Source organism: Sarcophilus harrisii, chromosome 1 (genome assembly GCF_902635505.1).
Source record: "Sarcophilus harrisii chromosome 1, mSarHar1.11, whole genome shotgun sequence".
NCBI lineage: Eukaryota > Metazoa > Chordata > Mammalia > Dasyuromorphia > Dasyuridae > Sarcophilus > Sarcophilus harrisii.
In genome coordinates this window covers 79,037,736-79,065,012 of record NC_045426.1, presented here as the reverse complement: position 1 = coordinate 79,065,012, position 27,277 = coordinate 79,037,736, and the positions used below count along the sequence as shown (strand labels likewise).

The 27,277-nt window shown below is 35.5% G+C and overlaps 1 protein-coding gene across 2 annotated transcripts in view; it reads left to right on the top strand.

Moving 5' to 3' along the window:
- CCM2 (CCM2 scaffold protein) overlaps positions 1-27,277 on the top strand; it is a 116,018-nt gene that overhangs the window by 68,912 nt on the left and 19,829 nt on the right. For both annotated transcript variants that reach the window (XM_003762557.3, XM_012543752.3), the window contains exons 2-4: positions 8,731-8,904; positions 18,442-18,525; positions 21,981-22,164. In XM_003762557.3, the coding sequence (XP_003762605.1) occupies positions 8,731-8,904; positions 18,442-18,525; positions 21,981-22,164 (442 nt within the window). The remainder of the gene's footprint in view (positions 1-8,730; positions 8,905-18,441; positions 18,526-21,980; positions 22,165-27,277) is intronic.

Genomic DNA, 27,277 nt, shown 5'->3' with positions numbered 1-27,277 from the left:
TTAATTCTAGGCTCAGTGCTTTTTATGTTGTGCCACCTAGCTACCACTCTACTGGCATTATCTTTAAGAATCCAGGATTACCTCCGAACTTTTGGAGAAAGTTTTTTTTGTTGTTCACCTTCCCAAAGGACTTTATAACCTCCAACTGGACTTCTAGAAACTATGCTATTTCTCCCTGATCTCTGAGAAAGAAAGGGATAGTTTGAGAAATATAAATAATATAAAAGAAAATGAGATCAATAAAAATCAGAACGTAAGCTTCTTGAGAGCAAGCATTTCTCATTTTTGTGTTTGTGTCCCTACTACTTAGCATGGTCTCAGGCATATATTAAGTGCTTAATTGTTGGTTTTTCATTCATTCATTCATTTTTCATATATCCAGGAACAAATTTCATGGAACATTTAATCATCTCCTTTTGTACTGTTCCATAGTGAGCATTTGCAAAAAGATCACTATGAAAATAATTGCAGATGATATACTTTTTGTCTTTATTTTTTTAACATTTTAAGTTTCAATTGTCTCCTCCTTCCCCACCCTGCACTAGCTAAGATTACCATTTGACTCATATTTATAAATATTTGTAAAACTATACTATGCATACTTCTATTTATCAGTTCTTTCTCTGGAAGTGGGCAGCATCTTTCTTAATAGGTCCTTTATGGGATCTCCTTGTTCTGAGTATTTATAGTACTCAGAATAACTTGGTTGTTCACAATTATTCTTTGGACAACATTGCTCCTACTGTATACAGTTTTCTCTTTTTTTTTTTTTTTGCTCATTTCCCTTTTAAATATTTCATATGACTTTAATCAATCAGCTCATTATTTCTTATAGCACAGTAGTATTCCATCACCATCATATAACCCTGACTTGTTTCCCATTCCCCAGATTATGGATATCACCTCAATTTCTAGGTCAAAACCACCACAAAGAGACCCACTACAAATATTTTAGAACCTACAGGTTCTTGTCCTTTTCTCCTGATCATCTTGAGAAACAAACCTACTAATGATATGGCTGGGTCAAAGGATATAATTTTATAATTCTTTGGACATAATTCCAGAATGCTTTCTGAAATGGTTGAATCAGTTCATAATTCCACTAACAATGTATTAATGGCCCAATTTTTCCAATCCCCTTCAACATGTCATCTTCCCCCTTTTATCATTTTAACCACTCTGCTAAGTGTGAAGTAGTCCCTCAAAAATTGTTTTACAAATTTGCATTTCTCTAATCAATAATGGCAGTGCATTTTTCCATATGACTATAGGTTTTTTCTTATTAAAAACTACCTATTCATGTCCTTTGACCATTTATCAATTGAGGAATGACTCATTTTTATAAATTTGACTTACTTCTCTATATAGTTAAAATATGAGGCCTTTATTTGAGAAACTGTATAAAAATTTTTTCTGCAATTTTTTGCTTTCCTTCTAATTTTGGCTACATTAATTTCATTTTTATAAGGACCTTTTAATTTAATGTAATAAAAATTATCCATTTTATGTCCCACAATTGTCTCTTGTTCATAAATTCTCCTATCTATAAATTTGATGGCTAATACCTTCTATGCTTTTTTGATTTATTTATGATTATCTCCCTTTATATCTGTCATATATCTATTTTGACTTTATCTTGGTAAATGGTGTAAGATATTGTTCTATACAATTTGAATAAATGTGGGATGGAAAATACCATCCACATCCAGAGACAAAACTGTGAAAATTGAATGTGGATCAAAGCATAATATTTTCATCTTTTTTTTGTTGTTGTTCGTTTGTTTGATTGTTTTTTCTTTCTTGTGGATCATTCTGTTTTGGTCTGATTTTTCTTGCACAACATGACAAGTATGGAAATATTTTAAAAAGGATTGTGCATGTATAAACTACATCAGATTTGGGGAGGGATAAAAAAAATTGGAATACAAAATCTCACAATAATGAATGTTGAAAACTAAAAGGGGAAAAAAAAAGATATTATTCCATAACAAATTTCTGCAAGACTACTTTCCATTTTTCCTTTTTTTTTTCTTTTTTTTTTTTAACCAAAATGAGTTCTTATCAGTGTCACTAGTCTCTTAAAAATAAAAAATGGATAAAAGAAAGGACACTGACATAAAACTACTATCATTTCCTTTAAAAGTTTAAACAATATAAATCAGACAACGTAGTGAGACCAAAAGAACCAACATGCTTCTTCAGCCAGGGAACATGTAGTCTCTGTCTGTTAGAGAGATAGGGAAAGCAAGGGGAAACATTGAGTTAAAACAAATTTATTTGTGAGATTTATCCAAAGGGTGGTAGAAGATTATGAACAGTATTATTTCTTAAAATGGTTGACCAAAAAACAAATTTCCAAAAAGCTTAAACAGAGACTCAATTAAGCAGTCATGTAATGGTCATTTAGCAGTGAAAGTACAAAAACAACAGAGAAAAAGTAGAAAAGACCCCCAAATGGGCACTTCCAAGATAGCCAAGGTTGTGCTTTATGAGGAAGTAGTACAAACAGCCTAAAAGAAAAGCTGGAAAAAGCAGAGCTGCAGGACTAGACCTAAGGACACTGAACGAAGGATGGTTTGTACTTAAGGCAATAACAGTGTTGAGGATTGTAAAGGATACCAACCAAGTCCAGCAACCCTTTATGTACCTCTTCAAAGGAAATCGGCAAACCATTCTTTAACTATGACTCCCTTTTATCTTCTGGCTTCATGTATGTAAATATTTATATTGTTCAGTTCCCTAGTAGTGTGCTGAGTCATCGGTCATAGGACAAAGCTCTCACATTTAGAGAACCAGTAGTTGAATTAATGCTTATTGATGTCTAAAAATCATGTGATTCTTGGCACACTATCTTTTTTTCCACTCCACCCCCATCTCCTACCACTATCACTGCTAATGTGTAAGGGACTGCTTAGAACTTGGGGCATTTTGTATTTTTCTGCATTTCATGGATTACCATACTTAAAATTTTCATTTTCTAATTGTAAGCCTATTAATGATGACTCACAGAATGTAACTAGGCTCTCATAAATATCTAGACTAGCCTTTCCATTCTGAGTTCCAGAAATTTGTGCTCTCCTAGAGCCTTTGAGAACTCAGTTATTTGGTCTTCCTGCTTTAAAGTACAAGCCTGACCACATTCCTCCCCATTCCATAATCTCCAATTGTCCCTATTACCTCCAAAATCAACTATAAATTCTTCTTATATTTAAAGCCTTTTGCAGCCTGATTTCTTTATATCTTTCCAGATTTTTTACACTCTTCTCTCCCTTCAATGTAGTCTATGATCAGTAGCCCTGGAGTTCTTATTATTCCTTGTATATAATGCTATCTCTTTGAACTCCATGCATTTTCACTGGGTGTTCCCCATGTCTGAAATGGCCATTTTCCTCTCACCTCATGATTTTCCTTGATTCTTTCAAGCCTCAGCTAAAGTCCTACATTCTGCAGGAGTCCTTTCCCAGCTCCTCCCATTGTTGCCCATTCTCTGAGATGACTTTACATTTATGCTCTATATTTCTTATATATACATAATTGCTTAAATGTTGTCTCCATTATTTCAATATAAGTTTTTTGAGGACAGTCAGGACTATCTTTGTTTATATCCATAACACTCAGAGCACATATGTTCAGTTGTTTTTCAGTCATAGCTGACTCTTCATGACCCCGTTTAGGGTTTTTTCGGCAAAGTACTGGAATGGTTTGCCCATTTTTTTTCTCCAGCTCCTTTTACGGATGAGGGATTGAAGCAAATAGGGTTAAGTGACTTGTTCAGAGTCACATAGCTAATAGTATCTGAGGCCAGATCTGAACTCAGCAATGAGTTTTCTTGACTCCAAGCCCAGCACTTTATCTACTTTGCCACCTAGTTGCCCTTTGCAGAGAGTGAGAAGGTAAGAAATGCTATTTGTGTCTATAGTAATTGAACAACTAAGGAGTGTCTTATAGGGAACAAACTGTAATTTCCTTGGGAGCAGTAATTTGAATGAGTGAATAAGGATATCTTATATAAAGAATAACTCAAGTCAGTTTAATCTGTTCTTTTCTATCAGTGATAGTCCTGATAGAGGAGAAATTGCTTTATTAAGTTTTATAAAAAATGTTATGGCAATCTGAGGAACTGGGGAAGTATAGTTTAAGCATTACAACATTTAAATGATTATTTATAACTTATAAATGGGGGACAACTCTTCACAATTATGTATTATAAATATGCATAAGGCGTCTTGAAGCATTTTATAAATATTAGTCATGATTCTCATCATTTTGCAATTAAATATTTACTGCTTTATAATATATCTATATAAGTTGCTTTAGGTTAGCTTATTGAAGTAGAAGGGAACATAGCTTAGTTTTCTTTGAATCTCTTCAGTTGCCTTAGGATTTCATCAGTGTCTGAACATTGAGGAAAAGAGCAGATTAATGCAAACTTTGTCATATTTCACCCTTTAGCAAGTTGCTTTAATAAACTTTTTCAGAAATGCTTTATATTCAGTATTGGGAGTACCTTACAAAGATTATAAACCTGTAGAAATTTGCCTTCATCATATAATTTCAATGACATCTTAGCCAAGCCCCAGCAGAGATCCATGTGAAATATTGTTCAACTGTCTACTCATTTGGCATGGACATAACATTGTTTCTATGGAATTTCTTCTAAAATTGTTTTCTTGGAATTAACTCATAATGCTTAGCAAAATGATCTGTTAAAAATGCTGGAATTCTGTGATCATGAAAAATTCTCTTCTTAAATGAAGAAATCACTTCATTGAGATAAAAGAATGATACAGCAATTATTCAAGGAAATATATGATGGGCGTAAAGGGGTCACCCTCCCCTTTTCAGTAGTCTAGTTGAGGGGAAGGAAAAGAGTACATTTACTACCTAAAGACCAAATCACGGTAGTTTCCACATAAGACTCTTTAAACCTTCTGGCTTCTCCTTATAGTTTAAATATCACCATAATTCTTACAGATTATGGACATTGATATGCTGTAAATGTTTTAACAACTAGCTTTTCAGAAACAAACCAAAAAATGCCCCACAACGACTTTTAAGTGTAAATATACATTAACATTTTCTCCATGGCTTCCTTGAATCTCAGTAATCAACAAAATAATAATCAAGCCCTGACTTGTATTTCTGCATTAAGTTAGATCTGGTTGCCAGCACAGTCCTATAAGACATCTTATTACTAAATGATAATTTTTTTTCAGGTCCCCTCCTAAATAAATTATCTCAAAATAAATATCTTTGTCACAACATGATGCCATTGAAAGCTTGGCTTTAATAAAAGGCTCTATATTCCAAATACATGATAAATCTCAAGTTTGAAAACAAAAATTCAAGGACCAAATTGTCATTCCACTCCTGTCAAATAGCCTTTGTACTTTACACTGTATGGGTTATGGCCAAGCAGGCACTGAACCATTTAAGGCCACTGTCTTTGTTTGGCATGTAAATAAAACCCTGTATTTAGCATTTAAAGCCCCTCCAGACTATCTTCTAGGCAGAATGATGACTTCCTTGCTATCCCCTTTGCACAAGCTTGTTCCTTGTTCCTTATTCCTCCTGTCACTGTGGTGAGGAGACAAGGCAAAAGTCCCAGCTTATAGAAAAAGGCAAAAAGTCCCAGCTTATAATGGAGGAGACAACATGAAAAGACCACCCATACCCTGCACATACCCACACCACACCACCATCCTTGGCATCCCTAACCCTTGTCAAAACTCATCTCCCTTACTACTTCCTCTACAAAACACACTACATCTTTCTAAATTTCCCTCCCCCACCCAAGTTACTTTGTAAATATTTTATATTGACTTATATGTGTAATTGTTTCTTCACAATAAAATGTAAACTTATTAAGGACTGGTATTATTTTCATTTTTGTTTTCATGAACTTCACACCTAGTACCATAGTTCAAGTGTACTAAGTGTTAATTGAGTTGAACTCTCTGGAAATGAATAGGTCTCAGGAACAACTTCCATCTTTAGAAGGGCAACCTGATCAAGACATTTAGTTGGTTACTACCAGCAATATAAAAGCAGTGGATGCTTAATAAATACTGTGTTGATCTCCCAGTTGAATAACCATCTCTAATAATTTTTCACAAAACAAATTTTGAATCAACAAATTATATAACAGAAGAGTCATATTGTACATTATAGAGATGATTCCATCTTTTCAGCAAGGGGGAACTTAGTGATTTTAGAGTAGGAGAAGTAGGAATGGATATTCATCTAGACATAAATAAAAGTTCTACCTCCTGAATGAAGAATTCAAAGAGTTATGGGGATATACATTAATAGGAGCCACTTTTGGAATGCTAACCAAGATGCTTTAGCAAAATTATTGGAGGTGATTATTCAGTTGATCAACCAATAAAGTATTTCCTAAGTATCTGAGTGCCAAACAACAGGAATACAAAGACAAAAACCAAACTGCCTCTGTCCTCCAATTTAAATTCTACAGTAAGAGGAAAACAGTATGTATATAAACAATCAAAATGCATTTACTAAGCACTTGCAGGGGTCCTCAAACTTTTTAAATAGGAGACCAGTTCACTGTCCCTCAGACTGTTGGAGGGTCGGACTATAGTAAAACAAAAACTTTGTTTTGTGGGCCTTTAAATAAAGAAACTTCATAGCCCTGGGTGAGGGGGAGAAATGTCCTCAGCTGCTGCATCTGGCCTGAGGGACATAGTTTGAGGACCCCTGACTTAGATGTGCTGGAGATACAGTGTTTGCTCTCAGGGACCTCCCCATTCGAATGAGAAAAATGATATAGCTAGCTAGCTAGAAGCTATATAGAGTAGATAGGAAGTAATCTGAGAGAGGAAGATACAAGCAGCTGGGGAGGGACCAGACAAGAACCCTTGTAGAAGTTAGGATTTGAGCTGAGACTTGAAGGAAGCCAGGAAAGAGACCTGGGTGAGGAGGGAGAGCATCCAGGCGTGAGGAGTAGTCAGTTCTAGGGCACAGAGTTTGAAGGTAGAGAGTTGTGTTCACAGACCAACAAGTCGGCCAGGGCAACTGGATCACACAGAATTTATTGGAGAGTAAGTGTAAAAAAGCCTGGAAAAGTCGGAAGGAGCCATTGCCAAAAAGAGGACTTTTTAACTTTCTCTTGGAGATATTAGTTACATGTTAACGAGAGAGAGAGAGAGAGAGACAGGCAGAGAGAGATGGAGATGCATTAGAAGCTGGGGCCTAAGGAAGAGAATCTAGTCCTGAATATGAGAAAAAAAACAGGGGTTACTACAGTGTACGTAAAGAGGAAGAGCATTCCAGGCATTGTGAACAGCTAGTGAAGAAGATGGAAAACAGAAATAGTGTGTGATGAACATCAGGAAAGCTATTAATTGCATAAAGGAGAGAAACATGTCAAAATACTGGAATGAGTCAGATTGTGATGTTTATATACTCAAATAATCTTACAAATATTAAGGTGCCAATGGAGTTTATTATACAGTACAAAGGGTGACATGTACATGAGACCCATGTTTCAGGAAAATCACTTTAGTTATTTGGAAATTGTATTAGAGAATTAAGGAAAGACCAACTTTAAAAAAAAAAAAAAAACAACCCTAAATTAAATTAAACCAAAAGGGCCTATGTGAGAGACAAGGAAGATTAAAACAAGATGAGGCAATTGATTTGGATATTTGGAGGTGAATGAGGAATTGAGGATTGATTACACCAAAGTTGAGGAGTTGGGTGTCTTGAAAAATGGTGCTTTCAGCAATAATAAGGAGGTTCATAAGATAGTTTGGGGATAAGAGATAATGAGTTGTGTTTTCAATTTATTAAGTTTGAAATAGTCAGTTTAAAGTCAATTAGTGATGTGGGATTAGAACTCAGGAGAGAGGCTTGAGTTAGAAATAATAGAGATATAGATATATGTAGATAGCCACATCTGTGTATCTCATTTATGTGTATAGTATGTGTAATATGCATAGAGATATTAATTGAACTGGAGTTGTTGAGATCTTTGGGAGAGAACATAGAGAAGGGGAAAAAAGTGCTTTCTGAAATGCTTTCCTTGCCAGATTAATTCAAATTTCTTGTGGTTTTCTAATGGTAAAAAACTCAATTTGATCAGCTTTTTTTCCTTTATAGTGCCATTGAGAATGAAATACTTAGCCATGTTCTGCAATGTTGTGTTTATTTTTTTTTTTAATTCCCTTAGGCAACATTCACAGTTACATTGAGAGAGCTAAATGCTCATTTAGATAATGAATATGGAGTGAGAATGAAGTTTTGTCCTTGGTACATTCTGTTAATTTTCAAATAGCTGCAGTAGTTGGGCTATGTAAACTCTGCTTTCCCAGCATCCCCTAAATAAAATAGATGAGAAATAGAGTATATACTTTTGATCTCCCAGGGGAAAAAACAAAACAAAACTTTTTTTTCCTGCCTTCTTGCCAGCTAATATTTCTTATACTTTGAAAACTAATTAATAAAAGCATGACCAGATAACTAAATAATGAGAACTATTTATTAACCCAAAGGCAGCACCAATAGCCTTGCATTTAATCTTAGCATTCTTTATGCTGAAGACCAAAAGTCAGTGTTATGTTGGCTATAGACTCAATATATTTTTCCAATAGCCTGGTGAACAGGGAATCCCCTAGTGTCAGTTTGAATTATTTATTCATTAATCTTATCTATAACAAAATAATTGTATAAATGTCAAAAAGCCAAACATTGCCATCTTTTTTCCAACAGCCTGGAATTGTGTCGCCATTTAAGCGAGTTTTTCTAAAAGGAGAAAAAGGTCGGGATAAGAAAGCCCATGAGAAGGTTACAGAAAGACGCCCTCTTCATACTGTGGTGCTATCTCTGCCTGATAGAGTTGAACCAGATATACTGTTGAATGACTATATTGAAAAGGAAGTAAAGGTAAGTAGTGATGGTAGAAACAGGAAAAAAATGTCCATTCAATTTTTCACCCAGTCTATTTATGTGTGCAAGTGGACTTGTAAGATAAGAAACGCTTTTTAACCTCAGTTGACCCTAGAATTTTATTGTCATCTAACTTGCAAAATCACGCTCCATCAAAAATTTTGCTGCTAATTATATAACTGTGATTATTCTTTCTCCCACTCCAAGTCAAATGCTAAGTATATTATATTTTATCTCTCCCCCACAGTTTTTTGGTACCTTCAACTGGGGTTTGGTAGTGTCTGATATCTGCCTTTGGCTCATCACCAATAATGCTCCCTCAGTTTGGGGAGGGGTCCCTAGAACCCTGGTTCTCTTTAATTACTTAATAATCAAATTACTTTTCACAAAGGAATATTTACTTCAAAAGTATAGAAATCCTCAGGGGCATAGTCCTCCTAACATCTCAGCCTCTGGTGAACAGAAAGGAATTCGTTTAACAGCTGAATTTAATTCTTATTTGGCAGAGTCTCATCAAGTTCCAAGGTGAGAACCCCACAACTTCTAGTATAGGGGTCCTGCCACTAAGGTCACCAAGGCTTGAACTCCCAGATCCTAGGACTCTTGACTGACCCCCAAACTGAAAAGGACAATTAAAACAAACCAAAACTGGAAATATTTTTCACAGAGTCTAAAACATGGAATATGGAGAGAAGATAGCCTTGCCCCTATATGCATATCAGAGCATAGTCAGCTAATTAAAAGAAAACTACTACTACTACTGAGAAATGTATACTTAAAAGGAAATTTTTATTAACAAGAGCTTTTGCACTTAGAAAAGAAGCTTCATCTGTTCCCTTTGCCCTGTCTTATTTATTTAATCTACAGATTTTTTTTTTTTTGGTAATCCATGTTCATATTTTTAGGATTGATATTATTTAATTGATCATTTGTCCAATAAATATTTGTTAATCAACTACTAGCCACAGCCATGTTTAGTTTGGCTTGCATTATAGACTTCTGAATTGATCATTTCTGTTGAATTTTATCACTGGTAGAGGTAATAGCTAGTAAATCACATTGTGGATATAAATTTAGAATACTCTAATACTTAATAGATTTTTAACCTCATTCTGTTTATGTTTTGCTTTTACTTCATCTTCAGTTGTCTATTAGACATTTCAAACTCATGATCTAGAAAAGTCCTAAATTCATAAAATCTAGAACTTAACTCATCAACCTTTCCTCTCTAAATTCTATTCTCTTCCAAACATTCCTATTTCTGTCTAGATGCTTTACTACCATCTTTCTATTCTGTCAGGATTGTAATTTTGATGTTATCATCAACTCCTCATTCTCCCTCACCCCACATATGCAATCAACTAGTTGCCAAACCCTACTATTTTTACCTATATAACATCTTGATCAAGCCCTTTTTTTCCACTTTCGCAGCTACTCTTGTCTTCTCTGGCTTCCCAGAGCTTGAGAAAAAAACTGAGGGATGGAGGGATTGGAGGTCATGGTGAGGATGAAAAACAGGATTTGGAGTCAGAAGGCATAAGATAGGGAGAGGTAGAAAGATATTAGGTTTCAATAGATAAAGGGATTTCAGAGTTCATGAAAATGATGAAGGAATTATGTTTTAAAAAGAAAGAATAATAGAAGTTACATCATAAATCTGAAGAGAATTTAGGAAAAACTCTTGCTAGTTTATTCCAATGTCCTATTAAAAAGCCACCTGCTGTGAACATTATTTCCCCTAGGAAGATTCACCAGTGTGCTCTTTGGGTTTCCTATTGCCACCCGTGCCATTCTGGATATTTCATACTCAGATTCAGGAGGCTTTCCCAGAGCTTCTTGATGGTTCTTGAACTCAGAGTTAATCATTAGCCTTTAAGAGAAATATCATGTTAACCTCTCAATTAGCATATTGTATAACACACAGACATTCTATGATATGTGGAATTTGCCATTCCATCTAACAACAAAGGAGCCTAGTGGATCTCATATGATGAATTCTTAGGAAGTCCTACATATATTTAGCATCAAGAAGATCATGCCCAATCTTTAATTCTCTAGGGATCCAGAGGAAACTGAAACCGAGAAATAGGTTGGCAGAGGTAGTTTTTAGGTGAATGAATAGTCTTAGCTCTGAAATTCACTGCAGTTCAGCCTGAGATTATAGATTAGTCCAAAGAAATCTAACAATCTGAGCAATGTAGTCAGCCATTCTTCAGACTAGCCTTCATTCTGTACTTAAGACCAGCCTTCCACTCCAGGGGCTCAGGTCCCCAGATGAATGAGAAGTACTATGGAGTAATTTCCAGGGAATCAGGAATCACAGGAAATAGAAAAAGACATGAAAATGAGTAAGTTATTAAGTGTTTACTGTGTGCCAAGTGTTGTGCGAAGTGCTGGGGTTATGAAAAAAATTTTTTTTTAAATATAGCCTGCCCTCAAAGAGTATACATTTGAAAGGAGGAAGCAACATATAAGTAACTAGGCACATGTATGATATAAACTGAGTAAATGGAAGGAAATCTGAAAAAGGAAGGCACTATCCCCTGAGAGGGACTAGGAAAGGCCCACCATAGAGGGAGAGATCTTAGTCTTGAAGGAAACCCTCACTTACTTCTTTATGATCATTACGTCCCTCAAGACTTATTAGTACTATACTCAAAGATTGTATGTGAAGTTTAGCAAATAACAGTAATAATGGATAATTTTTCTGCTGAAAGGGTGTGGAAGAAGTCAGAGACCTGACCAAGCTAATGAGAAGGTTGGATGGATGGGCTGTCTTTCTTGGAGGATGCATGCAACATATGACAGAACCTGCCCAAGCTAATCAGATCTATCCCAGCCATTGCCTATTTCTGCTGATTCTCTTGGGAATGAACAACACATCATAAAGGCAGGAAAAACCCTTAAATGTATCTCCACTGAATTTGAAATCCTGAGTTAGGAAATGAAAGGACTTGGGGCAAAATAGAGGATGGCAGAGATAGGTAATAGGTTCACCTTCCAATTGAAAGTTATCAAAGGGCACACATGAGTGCGCTGAATACCTGGTTACTTAGCATCAAAGAGCAGGATTTAGTTTAGTGGAATATTGTTTGGATGTCAAAAGGATGGTCTTCTGGCGAAGGGTAGAGTTTATAATAATGATGACAACTTCTTTTTGTAGAGAACTTTATTGTTTCAAAGTCCCTTATTTCATGCAGGCCTCACAGTGTATCTCTAAGATGGGTAGGACCCTTATAGAGGAAACCCAAGCTCAAGAGCTAAATGGGTAATCCGGAATCAAGTAACTAGGTAGTGATAGAGGTCACAGTTGACACCTGGTTTTGGAACTCTTCCATCCAGTGCATTTCCTTTTCTGCCGTACTTTCTCCCTAGTGCATCTTCTGAAAACTGGGAAGAATCTGTTTGGCATTTATGACTATAGAGTAGTAATGAATTGTAGAGAATTATATTACTAAAGAAATAACAATTGATACACATGCTGATAACCACTGGTACATATAAATGAAAAAAATACTTTTCATACAACTGTGACATGCATATAAATGAAAAAAATACTTTTCATACAACTGTGACATGCCAAGTTATTCCTCGGTACATAAAGTCTGGCACAGGTACTTAAGATGAACAGTGAGTTGAATCTAGAACTGAATAGGAGGAGAGCAGGCTGACTTCCATTTGGATAACTGTGATGTGCTTTTAACAATCCCAAGCTACTTTCTGGCACAAAGATCCTATTTTTGTTTTGTTTTCTTTAAACACAAATGTCTTTCCATTGATGTATGTTATAAATCCTATAACATTACACAGAACTTCTGAAAAATCAGAAATGTAAGTAATCTTTAGCAATGGCAAATGCTAGTCATTAGCAAAGTACAAATTATTTCCAGTGACTACATATGTGCAAGAAGTAAAAGAAAGACAATTGTTGAGGAAATATGTGTTTGAGACAATTGTGTCAAGAGCTTGAGATAACATACGGACTGATTCTTTAAAATTGCTATCTATAAAATGTTTAATAGATAAATAAACAAATAAGCAAATAAACAAACAAACAACTAACTAACTAACCTAAAGGAAGATCTCCAGCCTATTGAGATGCTCTTTGGAAGAATACCAACAATCCAGGAGGCATGGATGAGTTGTGATATGCTTCTTTTGGAGTTGTGATATGTTCCAAACATAACTTTGGAACAGCAGCACTGACCAGTTCATATTGAAATAAAGGATTTTATGATGTGTATTCTTGTTCATGGGTCCATGGCATAGATAGTTGAGAATGAAAAGGAAAATAATGAATTGAGTTGCTTTCCTGTGTCAACACTTGTAGTTTGTTTACAAATGATCCCTGTTTTGGGTCTGCTTCTAATTTTGTAATATTTCAGCTAGGAGGCTGACTTTAGCTCCTACCTTACTGATTGTTGATTAGTTTTAAAATATTTGATTTATTCAAATAAAATGTCACCCTGTATGTAGGCTATCTTACGATAAATTATATCCCATATGTGAATCAATATTATTTGTAACCTCTTAAAAATTACAATAGAAAAAAAAATGTAGTCACCTGATCATTCATTAATATTAAATGTATGTTCACAAAGATGATTGTCACTTGCATGAAGGAGACCTCGACTAGGTTAAAGGAAGAGAGAGATGCTCTTGTGCCTATTTGTAGATGACCTGGTGCTGGGGCTCATGGACGGACGAGAGCTGCAGATTTGCATGTCCACATAGATTTATATGAATTGATCCCCAGTATTAGTCTTCATTATCACTGTACTTTTCCAATTCTTAGAAGAACAACTTGATTCCAACTAAAAAGTTGCTGTCTCAGTGCCTTCATCTTATCTCTCTTCTTCAAAATTTCCCAGCGTTCTAGAGTCAGCAGTGTTAGAATTGGGAGGGATAGGCCAACCCCTCCTCCTACAGAAAAGGAAACCTAGACTTTGTCAGCAAGATTGGTGTGAGAATGCTGGCCTCCTGGCCAGTGGATGAAGCTCAAGCCTTGGGACCAGAACACCTGGCTCAGACCCCACCTCGCAGAGCTGCCATTTTCTGGTCTGTAAATATTCTGTTGGTAAAACAGTAAGTCAGTTCTAAACATCCATTAATCCCATTATTGTGCATATATGACAAGGAGGTAAAAGAAGTACTTTCATATATACCAAGATATTTCTAATAATACATTTTGTGTTAGCAAAAAAGAGTGGGGAAGAGACTGGAAAAAAATCAGTTGCAATTCACTAGAGAGCAATTCAACAAACTACATGAGCATAAGGGAACTATAGAAACATAGATTTAGAGGCTGGGAAGGGCCTTTATGTTGTCTAGGCTGTCTACTTTAGCTCAGACCCAAATAGACAAGGGTCTTGCTTTGAAGGCTTGACATGGGGATACACTGGAAAGTTGTGTTGTAAAAACATAAGTGGTATTCTGTAAAACTTAAATCCTGGGGATCTCTTATTTTCTACTGAATCACATTTTTTTGAGTATATTATAATACATATAGATCATCTAGTACAAACTCTTCATTTTATAGATCTTGGCATTTTTCAGTTTGGTTCCAATGTTCGTTCTTTTAAAAAAAATTAAATGTAAGTTTTTCAATCAATGAAAATCTACCTTTTCTCCTTTCCATTTATCTCCCCCTCCCCAATGAAAAAGAAAGAAAAACAAAATCTCTATTACAGATCTAGATAGCCATAAATATGTTTGTATGTATGTGTACATATACATACACACACCACACACATATTTAAACAAAATAAATTCCTGAACTGGCCAGTCCAAATAAAAAAGGCTCAATCTGTGCTCTAAGTACATCATTTCTCTTATCAGAAGATGGGGAACATGTTTGTTTTATTTGTTATTTTTCACATTCATCCTGTACTTTTATTCATCCTGCATTTTCAAGGCCTGTGTACATGTTATTTCAACTATCTACAGTAAACTTCTCTTGACCCTTATTTCTGAATTTCTATCTGTCCTTTAAAATTTAGTTGAAATTTTACTTTCTCCATGTCTTCTTTTCTGATCTCCTAGCAGAAGAAGTAATTTTCCTTGTAATTCTCTTATGGCATCCATCTCTGAATCTATTGGCCTATAAGACTTAGCTAAAATTTTGCTTCTCTACTAAAGCCTTTCTTCACACATTCAGTTAGAAGTAATTTCTTGCAACTCTCTTATGGCACCTGTTAGATCAGTCTGCCTTATTTTATAGTTCCACTAATATCATCTCCCCAGTAAAGTTTTTTTTTAATTACTTGAAAAGCTATCCAAATCCACTTATATCTTATTGATTTCTAAAGATAGCTCTCTTCCCTCCCCCCAACTTAATGAGCCATCTCCTGTACAGAAGATAAAAAGAAAAATAATTCAGTTAAACTAACTAAATCTGATGGTAAATACAATGTCCAACCAAGCTTTAATAAAAACTCCTTAGGAACAAAGACTCTTATTCATTTTTATGTTCCCTGTTTCTAGAAAGGATTTTCAGACAGAGGGCAGTGTTGAGGTATATGATATAACATAGAAACCCTGAGAAACTTTGAATAGAGTAAATGATATCATTAAGGATACGATATGTTGGCCATGTGGCAAGACAAGGAATAACAAGTGGATAATCACATTGCTCCTCAGGTAGTCTTCCAGTGCTGGGAGAAAGCAAGAAAGATTCCTTAGCACAATGCCTTTCACATAGTAGGTACTTAATAACTGTTTATTGACAGACCATTTGACATGTAGAAGACCCAGGCAAGAATTGAATAAACTGGGCAAAAATAAATGGATTGTGAACTGCATTGCTGGAGGAGACTTCTAAATTAATGAAATCTCAGTGTTATTGTGAATGTCTATCAAGCCCTTTTAATTTAACTCATATCAAGTTGGTATTTTCTGTAAGCTAATTAACATTTCTTGCTTTATTCATTTAAAATTTGAGTGCCTTCTTTACAAAAGAGACTGTCCTTAGTATTATGGGGGATGTAAAAATGAATAAAATGTGGTAAGCCCTTTAAGAGCTTAAAGATAACAGAGGAGATAAGGTAAATGAGACTATAACCAGAAAATTGTTCAAAATAAAATATGCAAAGAAATTCTCGAAGTAGTTAGTGTGTTCTTTTTATTTTATGTTACTCTGAACTTGGCAGACATCAATAAGGATGAACAAAATCTTATTTAGAAGAGAATTGTATGAAACAGAAAAAAAGAAGAGTATTTTATATGAAACCATAAGTCTCTATAATTCCTCTCACAAGAATTTTTAAAAACTATTTCTTTTGAGCATAGTTCAGCAAAACAAGTCCATAAAAGGAGTATATTTTAAATTATAGGCATCATTCTATAGCTCTGCTCTGTTCTCTCTCTGTCAAGACTTAATATTTTCCTTATCAACCTTCTGGAGTCATCAGTCACTTCATTGATGAGAGTTCTTATCTTTCAAAGGTTCTGTGAATTATCTTTTGTCATTTCTGTCCCCATTTCACTGCTTCCATATGCTGTAATCTGTTCAGCTGAAGCCAATTGATAGGTAGCCCTCTTCCCTCCCTCCCCCCAAGTATTGGCTACAATAAAAAGCACTACTATGAACATTTTTGTACAAATCCATTCTTTTTCTCTTTGATCTCTTCAGGTTATTTCTCTGTTTAGTGAGTTGGAGTGTAATTCCAACTTGTTTCCCAAAATTTCCCCCCCAGTTTACTCTTTCCCTTCTCATTTTAACCACAATAACTTTGTGTGAAAACTTTTCTATTTTGGTCCATCACAGAATTTGAGTTAAAGCAACCATTTAATCCTAACCATATATAAAAGGAATCCTTGCTGCAACACACCAGTGTCTAGCCACTGTTCAAAGTATCTGCTGTGTGCCAGGTACTGTGTTAATAAGCAGTTTATCTTATTGTCTTATCTGATCCTTACAATAGCTTTATGACATAGGTGCTATTGTTATCTTCCTTTTACAGAAGAGAAAATTGAGGCAGACAGAGGTGAAGTGGCTAGCGCCTGTTTGGGATCAGATTTGAACCTGTTTTCCTGACTCCCCAGCCAAGTATTCTATCCTTTGTACCCCCTGAGCACAGCACCCCCAGAAGCCCTCCAGTTACTTTTTTGGTATTGAGGTGTGATGAGGACAGAGTGCTGTATGGGATTATCACTTCACTCCTCCAAAGTGCTATGAATGAATCAAAGAAAGAACTGTTATAGTCCTAGTAGAAAATGACTAAAGATATAGAAGGTATCTAACCCTCCTTACCTTTGGTCACATGACTCCGCTTCACATGTTTAGAATCTTATTCCCTCTTCATCCCTGCTGATCAAAGCTTTGATTTCCTTCTAGGCTTAGCTCTCCTCCCAGTTTCTCCATGAAGCTTTCTTTCCCCCATTGTTAGTACTTTGTCTCAAATTACTTGCTATATTCTTTTTTATTGTTGCTGAGGCAATTGGGATTAAGTGACTTGCCCAGGGTCACAGCTAGGAAGTGTGAAGTGTCTGAGACCAAATTTGAACTCGGGTCCTCCTGATTTCAGGGCTGGGGCTCTATCCACTGCGCCCCCTAGCTGCCCCTACCTGCTATATTCTTAAAAGCCCATATGGGGTAAGCAGATTTAAAGCCAAAATGATCTAACCCATCATTTAAAGTCACTTGCCCCAAATCATAAAGGCATCTTGTATCCCCAAGTAGGTACACGCTCTTGAAGATGGAGGCTATTTCATTTGTGTTATATAGAAGGCACAGGACCCACTTAGGGTTTTGCCTTTAATAAACACTTAATGCATGTCTGTTGAAATGAATAAAATTGTTCTGAGACTCAACAATAAAGACATTGCTGTAATCTTTGAGTCAAATTAGCAGTGAAAACCATGAAGAACAGCACACTCCTGGGACCTGGTGCCCGGCAGAACTTAGCACCGTGTTTGAAGGCAGAAGGTGTGAGCACCTACTTAATTTTGGTTTGTGGGAGTTTTTTAAACTAGTTTTTGAATCAACTTTTCTTCAGCACATAGATTTTAAGGAAATGTCACTAACTTCAGTGTCATCAAGCTAAAGAAAGAAAAGTGATAGTGATAATATTTTCCTTTCCCCCATAATCCAGTAAGGTGCTTTGTAAATCTTAAAAGTGCTACATAAATGTCAATTTCCTGGCCAGAGTCACTCTGGACCAACATCTAAACATTGTCAAACTGTACAGATACAAAATTGAAATATAGCATTATATTTCTTTCTCAATTTTTTTCCCTTCTTGATCCGATTATGTACTTAACATTTTAACATATTTACTCATTGTTCACATAAAAATTTGGTAGGTATACTAGGTGTCATTCCTAGGACTAAGAATGCTTTGTTAATTTATTGAATTAAAGATAATTCTCTTTTCCCTTTTTTGTCCATTACCAAATCCTGCTATTGTATTGTTTGCTAATAAATTGCATTTTTGTGCCATTAAGAAGCTCTTTTTAAGTTACTTGTAGAAGGAGATGTTATATGTGTTTTTTAATATTATAAGGCGTAAAAGAAGTTCCTTTTTTCTATTTTAGTATTTAGGCCAATTAACATCAATCCCAGGCTACCTGAATCCCTCCAGTAGGACTGAAATTCTACATTTCATAGATAATGCAAAGGTGAGTACCATCCTACTATAATGTTTTTTGTTTGTTTTTGGTTTTTAAAATTTATTAGTTATCAACATTTACAATATTTTGATTTCCAAGTTTTTCCCCCTCCACTCTCAAGGTGTCAATCAATCTGATGTTATAAATGTAAAAATATATTAAACATATTTCTACTTTAATCATTTATGAAAGAATAATTGGAACAAAAGGGAAAAGTAACAAGAAAAAAAGAAACACCAGAAAAGTGAAAATCACGTTTCAGTCTTCATTGAGACTCCATAGTTCTTTCTCTGGATGTAGATAGCATTGTCTATCATAAGTTTTTTGGAAATGTCTTAGATCATTATATTATTGAAGAGAGCAAAGTCTGTCTGTGTACAGTGTTGCTATTACTGTCTTAACTATAATCTTTGATTCACCCAACTTGAGGAGGATAGATAACCTAATTTAGAATCATCAAGAATAAACTATTAGTAATTGCTAAATGGAAACTTTGATTTTCAGAAGAGATTTTAAAAGATTTATGCATATTTTGCATAACAGATGTACTTTAGTTAACTGTGGTCAAGTTGAAGAGGTACAGTGATGTCAGAGCTCATCATATGTGTCACATGTGATAAACAACTCTACAAAATCCAAATTCTTGCTCCTTCTCTCTATCCCTTCCCCAAACTTTAAAAAAAGAAAATTGACGTAATACCAACCTTGGTAAATTTATTTAACCTTTTTAGGCTTCAGTTTCCTCATCTGATGGATGAATGAAAAGAATAAACGAGATGTAATTTCCCTTCCATCTCTAAATGCTGTGATCTTTTGGTTCTATTCTAAAGATTACCCTATTAATTTGTAAAGGCTAAAAGTACATAAATTATAAATCACCATTATTCTGTAAAATGCCATATGAACTCCTTATTGGTATTTAATAAAATTAAAATTGTTTTAAGCTTTAACTAGAACTTCTGTAGATTTACCATATCATTTTAACACATAGCTAGTATTCAAATATAGAAATACTCATATTTTTCCATTGTGAAGTATGAATGAAACAATGCATTTATCAACATATATTTAAATTATTTTGTTTTATGACTTTAAAAAAATGGATTGCTGCACTACCTCTTCCTTTCTACCTGAGGCAGAAAAGGGCTTGGGATGAGAATGAATGGCCCTTTAATGTCCACTGTCCACAGTAGGAAGAGTTATAACCCAGCTTTTTATTTCTTCTTATAGTAGTTCAAAGTGTAGTGACTTATACCTAATGTAATGTAGGCCTAAGGAAATAAGTTAACCATTTGCAACATTCTGGATGTCCCCCCAGCTCCCCAACATAATTCGTTAGAAAAAAATCCCCAGTAACTTTTTTATCAGCCTCATTATGTCAAGTATATTATACCTGATATGACCCTAAGAAAAGAAACCCATAACTATATTAGAACTTATATACCCAAATGAATATTTTTCAAAATAGCCACTTTGGGAGGCAACATATATGCCATAGATGCTGCCATTACTCATTGCTCTCAGCACTAGTTTAGTAGGCATACAAGAAAATTAGTTTCTTTTCTTTGTAGTCATTATATGATCTAATATAAATAAGTTTATTTTTATATATATATTATAAAATATATATATATATTCTGTTGCTTATAAATTGCATTTTTGTGCCATTAACAAGCTCTTTTTAAGTTACTTGTAGAAGGAGATGTTATATGTGTTTTTTAATATTATAAGGTGAAAAAAGTTCTTTTTTCTGTTTCAGTATTTAGGCCAATTAACAGTAATGTTATAACATATTTTCCATAGATAATATATAATTATTACAAATATTATTGTATAAAATATATAAATAGAAATAATCAATCATTATATGGTTTAACCTTTGTAGGCTTCAATTTCCTCGCCTGATGAATGATTTTAGTGTCTGCCATATGTGAGACACTGTGTTAGGAAAGTGGTGATATAAAGATATTGCAAAGACCCTGATCTTCGTGTGTGGATGTAGGTGTGTGTGTATGTGTATGAGAGAAAAAGAAGAAAAGGGGGGTAAAAGTGGAGAGAGAGAATGTTTTTATATACACATATGTATGTGTATTTATTTTTAAGCTGTTATACAGAATGCACTGTTATACATGAAAAGGTGCTCTAAATCACTATTGATCAGAGAAATGCAAACTAAGACAACTGTGAGATACCACTACAAACCTCTAAGATTGGCTAGGATGACAGGAAAAGATAATGCTGAATGTTGGAGGGGATATGGGAAAACTGGGATACTAAAACCATTGTTGGTGGAACTGTGAGTGGATCCAACCATTCTGGAGAGCAATTTGAAACTATGCTCAAAAAATTATCAAATTGTGCATACCCTTTGATCCAGCAGTGTTTCTACTGGGCTTATATCCCAAAGAGATCTTAAAGCAGGGAAAGGGACCCACATGTGCAAAAGTGTTTGTGGCAGCTCTTTTTATAGTGTCAAGAAACTGGAAACTGAATGGATGCCCATCAGTTGGAGAATGGCTGAATAAATTGTGGTATGTGAATGTTATGGACTATTATTGTTCTGTAAGAAATGACCAGCAGAATGAATTCAAAGAGGTCTGGAGAGACTTACATGAACTGATGCTAAGGGAAATGAGCACAATCAGGAGAACATTATACATGGCAACAAGACGACTATATGACAATCAATTCTGTTGGACATGACTCTCTTCAACAATGAGATGAGTCAAACCAGTTCTACTTGTTCAGTGATGAAGAGAGCCATGTACACCCAGAGAAAGGACTGTGGGACCTAAGTTTGGTTCACAGATAGCATTTTCACTCTTTTTGTTGTTGTTTGCTTGCATTTTATTTTGCTTCTCATTTTTTTTTCTGGTTTATTTTGATTTTTCTTGTGAAGCAAGATAATTGTAAAAAATATGTATGCATATATTGGATTTAACATATTTCTACCATGTTTAGCATATATTGCATTACTTGTCATCTAGGCAGTGGGGGAAAAGGAGAGAAATTGGAACACGAAGTTTTGCAAGGGCTAATGTTGAATTGTCCATGCATATGTTTTGGAAATTAAAAGGCTTTAATAAAGGGGGGGGGGGATAAAAAGAATGGATTGGACTGTTAAAAGTCTAGGGGGAAAGCCTGGTCCCAAATTACTTTTCTGTTTGAAAAAAAAAAATCAAATCTTCTTTAACAATTGATATAATGGCCACATTTGTGCAAAAACAAGAAGTGAAAAAAGTGTTTTGACTATTGCTTTCCTCAGGAGAATACTTTGAAAAGAAATTCATTTGGATGTAGAAGTTCTCATAAGTTTGTTGAAAAAGATCAAGTTACAAGAATTTATAGTTACATAGTACACCTGTTACATATAGAATTCTTCCTTGGAGAAGAGGTTCAGATTTTTTAGTCTACTCCCAAGACGAAGAAGCTCCATTTTCTGACAGCCCTTGGTTTTCTTTCAGAGGGCTCATCAGCTTCCTGGACAGTTGACCCAGGAACATGATGCTGTGATCAGTCTCTCTGCCTACAACGTAAAGCTCGTGTGGCGAGATGGAGAAGACATCATACTCAGGGTTCCCATCCATGACATTGCAGCAGTTTCCTACATCCGGGATGACTCATTGCACCTAGTGGTGCTGAAAACAGGTACTTTCAGAACCAAGTTTAAATAGTGATCCTTGGGCAAAATCCTTCTGTTTCTCCCACTATTCTTTGTTTTCTCATGTGCACATCAAAGCTTAACACTTAAGAAATGTTAACACTACACTGACGGCTTTCATGGCACTCTTTTGAGGGTTTATTAGAACTGTGAAATCTTAGACTGCTATCAAAATAGTAACCTTATTTGCCTATACTGGGACACTGACAGGTCTTATCTGTCCTTATATAGCATAGTAAATATCCTCACATAAGCACCACATTTCAGCTGTCTGCCTTCTGTAGACCCTAACCACTACTTGAATTTAAGATAAAAGCAGTTTTATTAAATAATACGTTTTTACATTGTTTATCTGGAGCTCTAAATTTATGTTGGTGGAAATAACTAGACTCTCCTTCTGGACCAGTTAACTCTATGCTAGGCTGAGATTGCCCTTGAAGCTTATTTTTTTTGAATCAAAAGATTAATGTGGCTTTAAACCAGTGAGTTTGAATTTGTCAAGTCATAATAGTGCCACTGTACACTGCAGAAAGAAAATCATTTTATATGTTTAGGATGACATACAGCTCTGTCCCTTAGTTAATTTCTTTAAAATTTGAGATTTACTCTTCATTTGGGACACAAAGGCTTTTGTTACAATGAGTCACCTCGTGGCATACTATTTGAGCTGTATATATATTTATATGTCACTAGTTTATATGGTCATAGGGGAATAATCCAGCTTGATTATTCATCTATCTATGGTGAATGCAATTGTGGTCTTAAGCCACAAGGATAAAGTTGGGATGGTTTATGGAATCAACCACTAGAAATTGCAGCCCTGTAATTTGGCCTTTATGTTCTGTACATCAAATGTACTTTGTCTTCTTGGCCTTTGCCTATCATATCTTCTATGGTGGAAGATGGCCTACTTTCTCCTTCATTAACTTGTCCCTCCCAAACTCCCTTCTCTTTCTATCCTTTTTCTGTAAGAATAGGCCCTAGGGAATGCTTTTCATTTAACAGTAAGGGCATTTTCTCTTCCATTTTATTATCCCTCTCCATAGTCATTCTACATTTTTAAATACCATATATTTTTGGAGACCATATCTTAAAATGGATTACTAAATGATAAGACCCTGGCTATACATATTCACTTATCACCTAAAGAATGAAGGTGGCAAAAACAAAACAAAATTGAGATATAGTTCTTTTAGATGATATCAGATACACAAGTGACAACAAAAAAATTGGAGATTATGATCAGGTTTAAGCTTCTTCACTAGTTTTGGTTAATATGCTAATACACATCTTACTATGCTCCATGATTACATGTAAATGACAAGACACCATCATTGTTTGATTATGGCCTCAAGGATAGAGGCTTCCTCATAGTAAGTTGTAGATAGAAATACATTCTTGAGTTCTACAAAACCATTTTATTAAGGCATGAAGATTTATGACAACAGCAGAACTACAACAGAATCTCTGCATTGGAAGCTGCAGAACCTGATCCATCACTGAACAAAGTTATGAAATAACTTCTCCTCTGTGCCAGGAGTTTGGCAAGGTGCTGTGAATATGCAGAATAGCCCTTGCACTCCAATGGAGGAGAGAGTGTGCATATATGAAGATATATACAAAGCCCATTCAAAGTAACTGGAGGGGGGGGGGGAGGGGAAGCACAAGCCCTAGGAGAACCAGGAAAGGTTCCATGTCGAAGGTGGGCCTGACGCCAAGTCTTCAGAGAAGCCAGGGCTCCTAAGAGGTAGTGAGGGGACTGTATCCCAGGTATGGAGGATACTGATTGCAAACATAGGGACTGGAAGTATAGTAGGAGCCTCAGCCTCTCAGGAAGGCCTGGAGAAAAGGCATGGGTTCTGCTTCAGGATGTCTGAGATGATGGACAGGACTGGTAATTCATGGTATCTAGTACTCAGCAGATTAAGGTTCATTATCTCGATCTAAGAGTCCTCTGGGGCTTGATTGGACCTCTGGTGTAGAGCACTCCTAATTGAGGAAAGTCCCTCTTTCCAGGGCTTATCTGCGATTTCTCTGTAAGCTGTTGTCTTTATTAAAGAGTTGCCAAGGGTGTGGAGGGAAGCTGAGAGACTTACTTAAGATCACACTGATGGTATGGATTAGAGATCTGAAACCAGCTGTGAATCCACTACCCTATGCTGCCTTTCTGACATCTGTGCATAAAGATGATTCTAGAACCCATGAGAGGTGAGATAAGGTCACCAGGTGTCAGAGACAGAGTAGAAAGAGAAGATGAGCTGGGATGGAGACAGATGGTGATACATTAAGAGACCGTGAAAGAACAGAATCTCAGAAGGGACCTCAGAGACGTTCTAGACCAACCAGTATATGCACAAAGAATCTTTTCTAAAAAATCCTACAAGGAATCATTCAGCATTCAAATAACTTGAAATAGAAGGGAAAATTTGTTTTGTTTTTGTTTTGTTTTTACATCTATCCTAAATCTGCATCTAAAATGTCGACCCTTTGTTCTTACATATGCCTCTGAGGCCAAGCATTCTAAGTCTCTCCCCCTTCCATAGTCCTTCGTATACTTGAAGTCCAGCTATTATGTTTCCCCTAATAAGTCTTTTCTTGTCCAACTAAATGCCCCCAGTTCTTTAAGCAACTCCTCCTCACATGGCATGATTTCAAGGTTCTTCCTGTCTAGATTTCTCTCATCTAGACATTCTTTTCCTCTTTTATCAGTGTCCTTCTTAAAAGGTGGTACCCAAAACTAAACACAGTACTCCAGATGTCATGTAATGAGGGCTGCATACAGTGTGACTGCCCCATCTGAAAGCTATGGCTCTTTTAATATTGCCTAAAATTATATTAGCTTTTTTTGGTTGACATGTCACACTGTCGATTTTTATTGAATTTGTAGTCCACTAAATTCCTAAAATTTTTCTTCATTTGAATTGTTATTTAGCTTTATCTTATGAGAAATCAACATTTTCAACCCATATATAAAGTTTTATATTTATCCTTATTAAATTTCATCTTACTTGCATTTGACCTAGTGTTAAATCCTGTTGAGATACTTTTGCATCCTAATTTTACCATCCAATGTGTGAACTGTCTCTTCCATATTTGTTCTTTCTGAACTTGTAATAAGTATGCCATTTGTGTCTTTATTCAGGTGATGGATAAAAATGTTAAACATAGAGCTGAATACATATCCCTGGAGTACTCTGTTGAAGGCCTGCTTTCACATTGAAATCAAATGATTACTGACTGTTCTTTGAATCCAACCATTCTTTTTTTGGTTCATTTTAGTTGTGTCCAATTTTTCATGAACCCATTTGGTCTTTTCTTGGCAAAGATACTAGAATGGTTTGCCATTTCTTTTTCCAGCTCATTTTTATAGATGAAGAAACTGAGGCAAACAGGGTTAAATGACTTTGCCAGGGTCTTCCTGGCTCCAGTCAACACTCTGTATCCAGTTTGCCACCTAGCTGCCATCCTACCAATTCCAAATCCTTCTGTTTATACCTTTGCCTAGATCCCCACCTGTTCAACTTTTCTTCAATATGGGAAACGTCAGATTATTTGCTAAAGTTTAGGTAAATTCATTCTACAGCATTCCCTGATCTCTTAGTATAATAACACAGTCAACAAGGAAATAAGATTTGTCTTTCATGACCTACTCTTGAGGGACCTTCTGTAAGCTAACTTTTGGATTCCCTCTTTTATTTTTAAATGTTCACTTACTGTTCCTTGGTTTTTGTTTGTTTGTTTTAAATTTTGCAGGAATTCATATCGTTATTAGTGGTTTATTGTGCAGATTCTCTTTCTTAAAAACTAAGAAAACATTTGCTCTTCTCCAGGCCTGCAGTGCTTCTCTGTGGGTTCTTTCAGAGGTCACTGATACTGTCCAGCTCTGAGAACCTTAAAGGGACATTTGTCTGGGCTTTATTGTGAAGTCATCTGGGCCAACTAGATCCTCCTTCATCTTGACTTACCCTTGGATTCAGGCATCTTATTGGCCATTTATATGCTGTCCTTTTTAAAATAGTTAGATCCTTTTGCTTCTTAAAAAACTTTTGCTATTATACAATATCATCCCAAACATGAGATCAACCACTTTTTTGAGCTTCTTCTTTTATCCAATATGGGTTTTTGGTTTTTTTAAGTCCTTTGCCTCAGTTCATGTTGAGCTTTAGCATTCTTCCCACAAATCTTACAGATTGTGCCACAGTTTTGTATGAATTCTCTATGATCTGCTGTTGTTTCCGTCTTTTATTTGTCTTCATCTTTTTCTTCCTCGTTTGGAATAATTCTCTGAGTGTCTTCAGAGTTTCATTCTCAAGAGTTTCTTATTTCTTCTGGGCTAACTTCCTATGTAGAGTTTTAGTCCATAGAACTATTTTCTGAATTCTACCTATTTTCTGAATTTTTTGAAATTTGTTCTCCAAGAATCCAGGACACCTGTCAGGCTTGTCCCCTGCTTTCTTCTCCTCCCAGGGTGGAGAAAGAACTTGCCTTCAAGGTTCCCAGCTTTATCCATTTAGCACCAACATCTATCTTGTCAGTAAGAATCAGAACCAGAACAGCAATTTCCTTGCCTTGCTTCTATCTTTTGTTTTAAGTTGGTAACATAGAGGAGTTTGTTTTAATGGTGGGAGTAGAAGAAGGAAGGGGAAATGACCCAAGTTTGTCTAGTTCTAGGCAGAGATTATTTAGGAATCTTTGGTTCTGGTTCTCTTCTAGTTCTATCCCTGTTCCTGCTTCTGATTCTACTTGAGTTTTCAAGAGAGTAACAAATAAACTCTTTTCTGGTGATTGGTTCCGGCTCTTAGTTCATGCTGAATACATCATTGGTCTTATTTCTGATAAAATGTCAACTCCTTGAGGGAAAGAAGCATTTTATATTAGACCATGTCTGTAGCATCTAGCATAGTTACTTGTACACTGTCTACATAATGTTTATTGAATTGATTTGGATTGAATTGCTTCCCTGTTTCCGCTGATTATCAATATGATAAATATCAATAAAAATGTTTTCAAGTTTACAAAGCAATGTACAAACATCTCCTTTGAGCCTCTCAAAAACCCTTTGAGATAGTTTTACTATGATGCCCATTTTATGGATGAGAA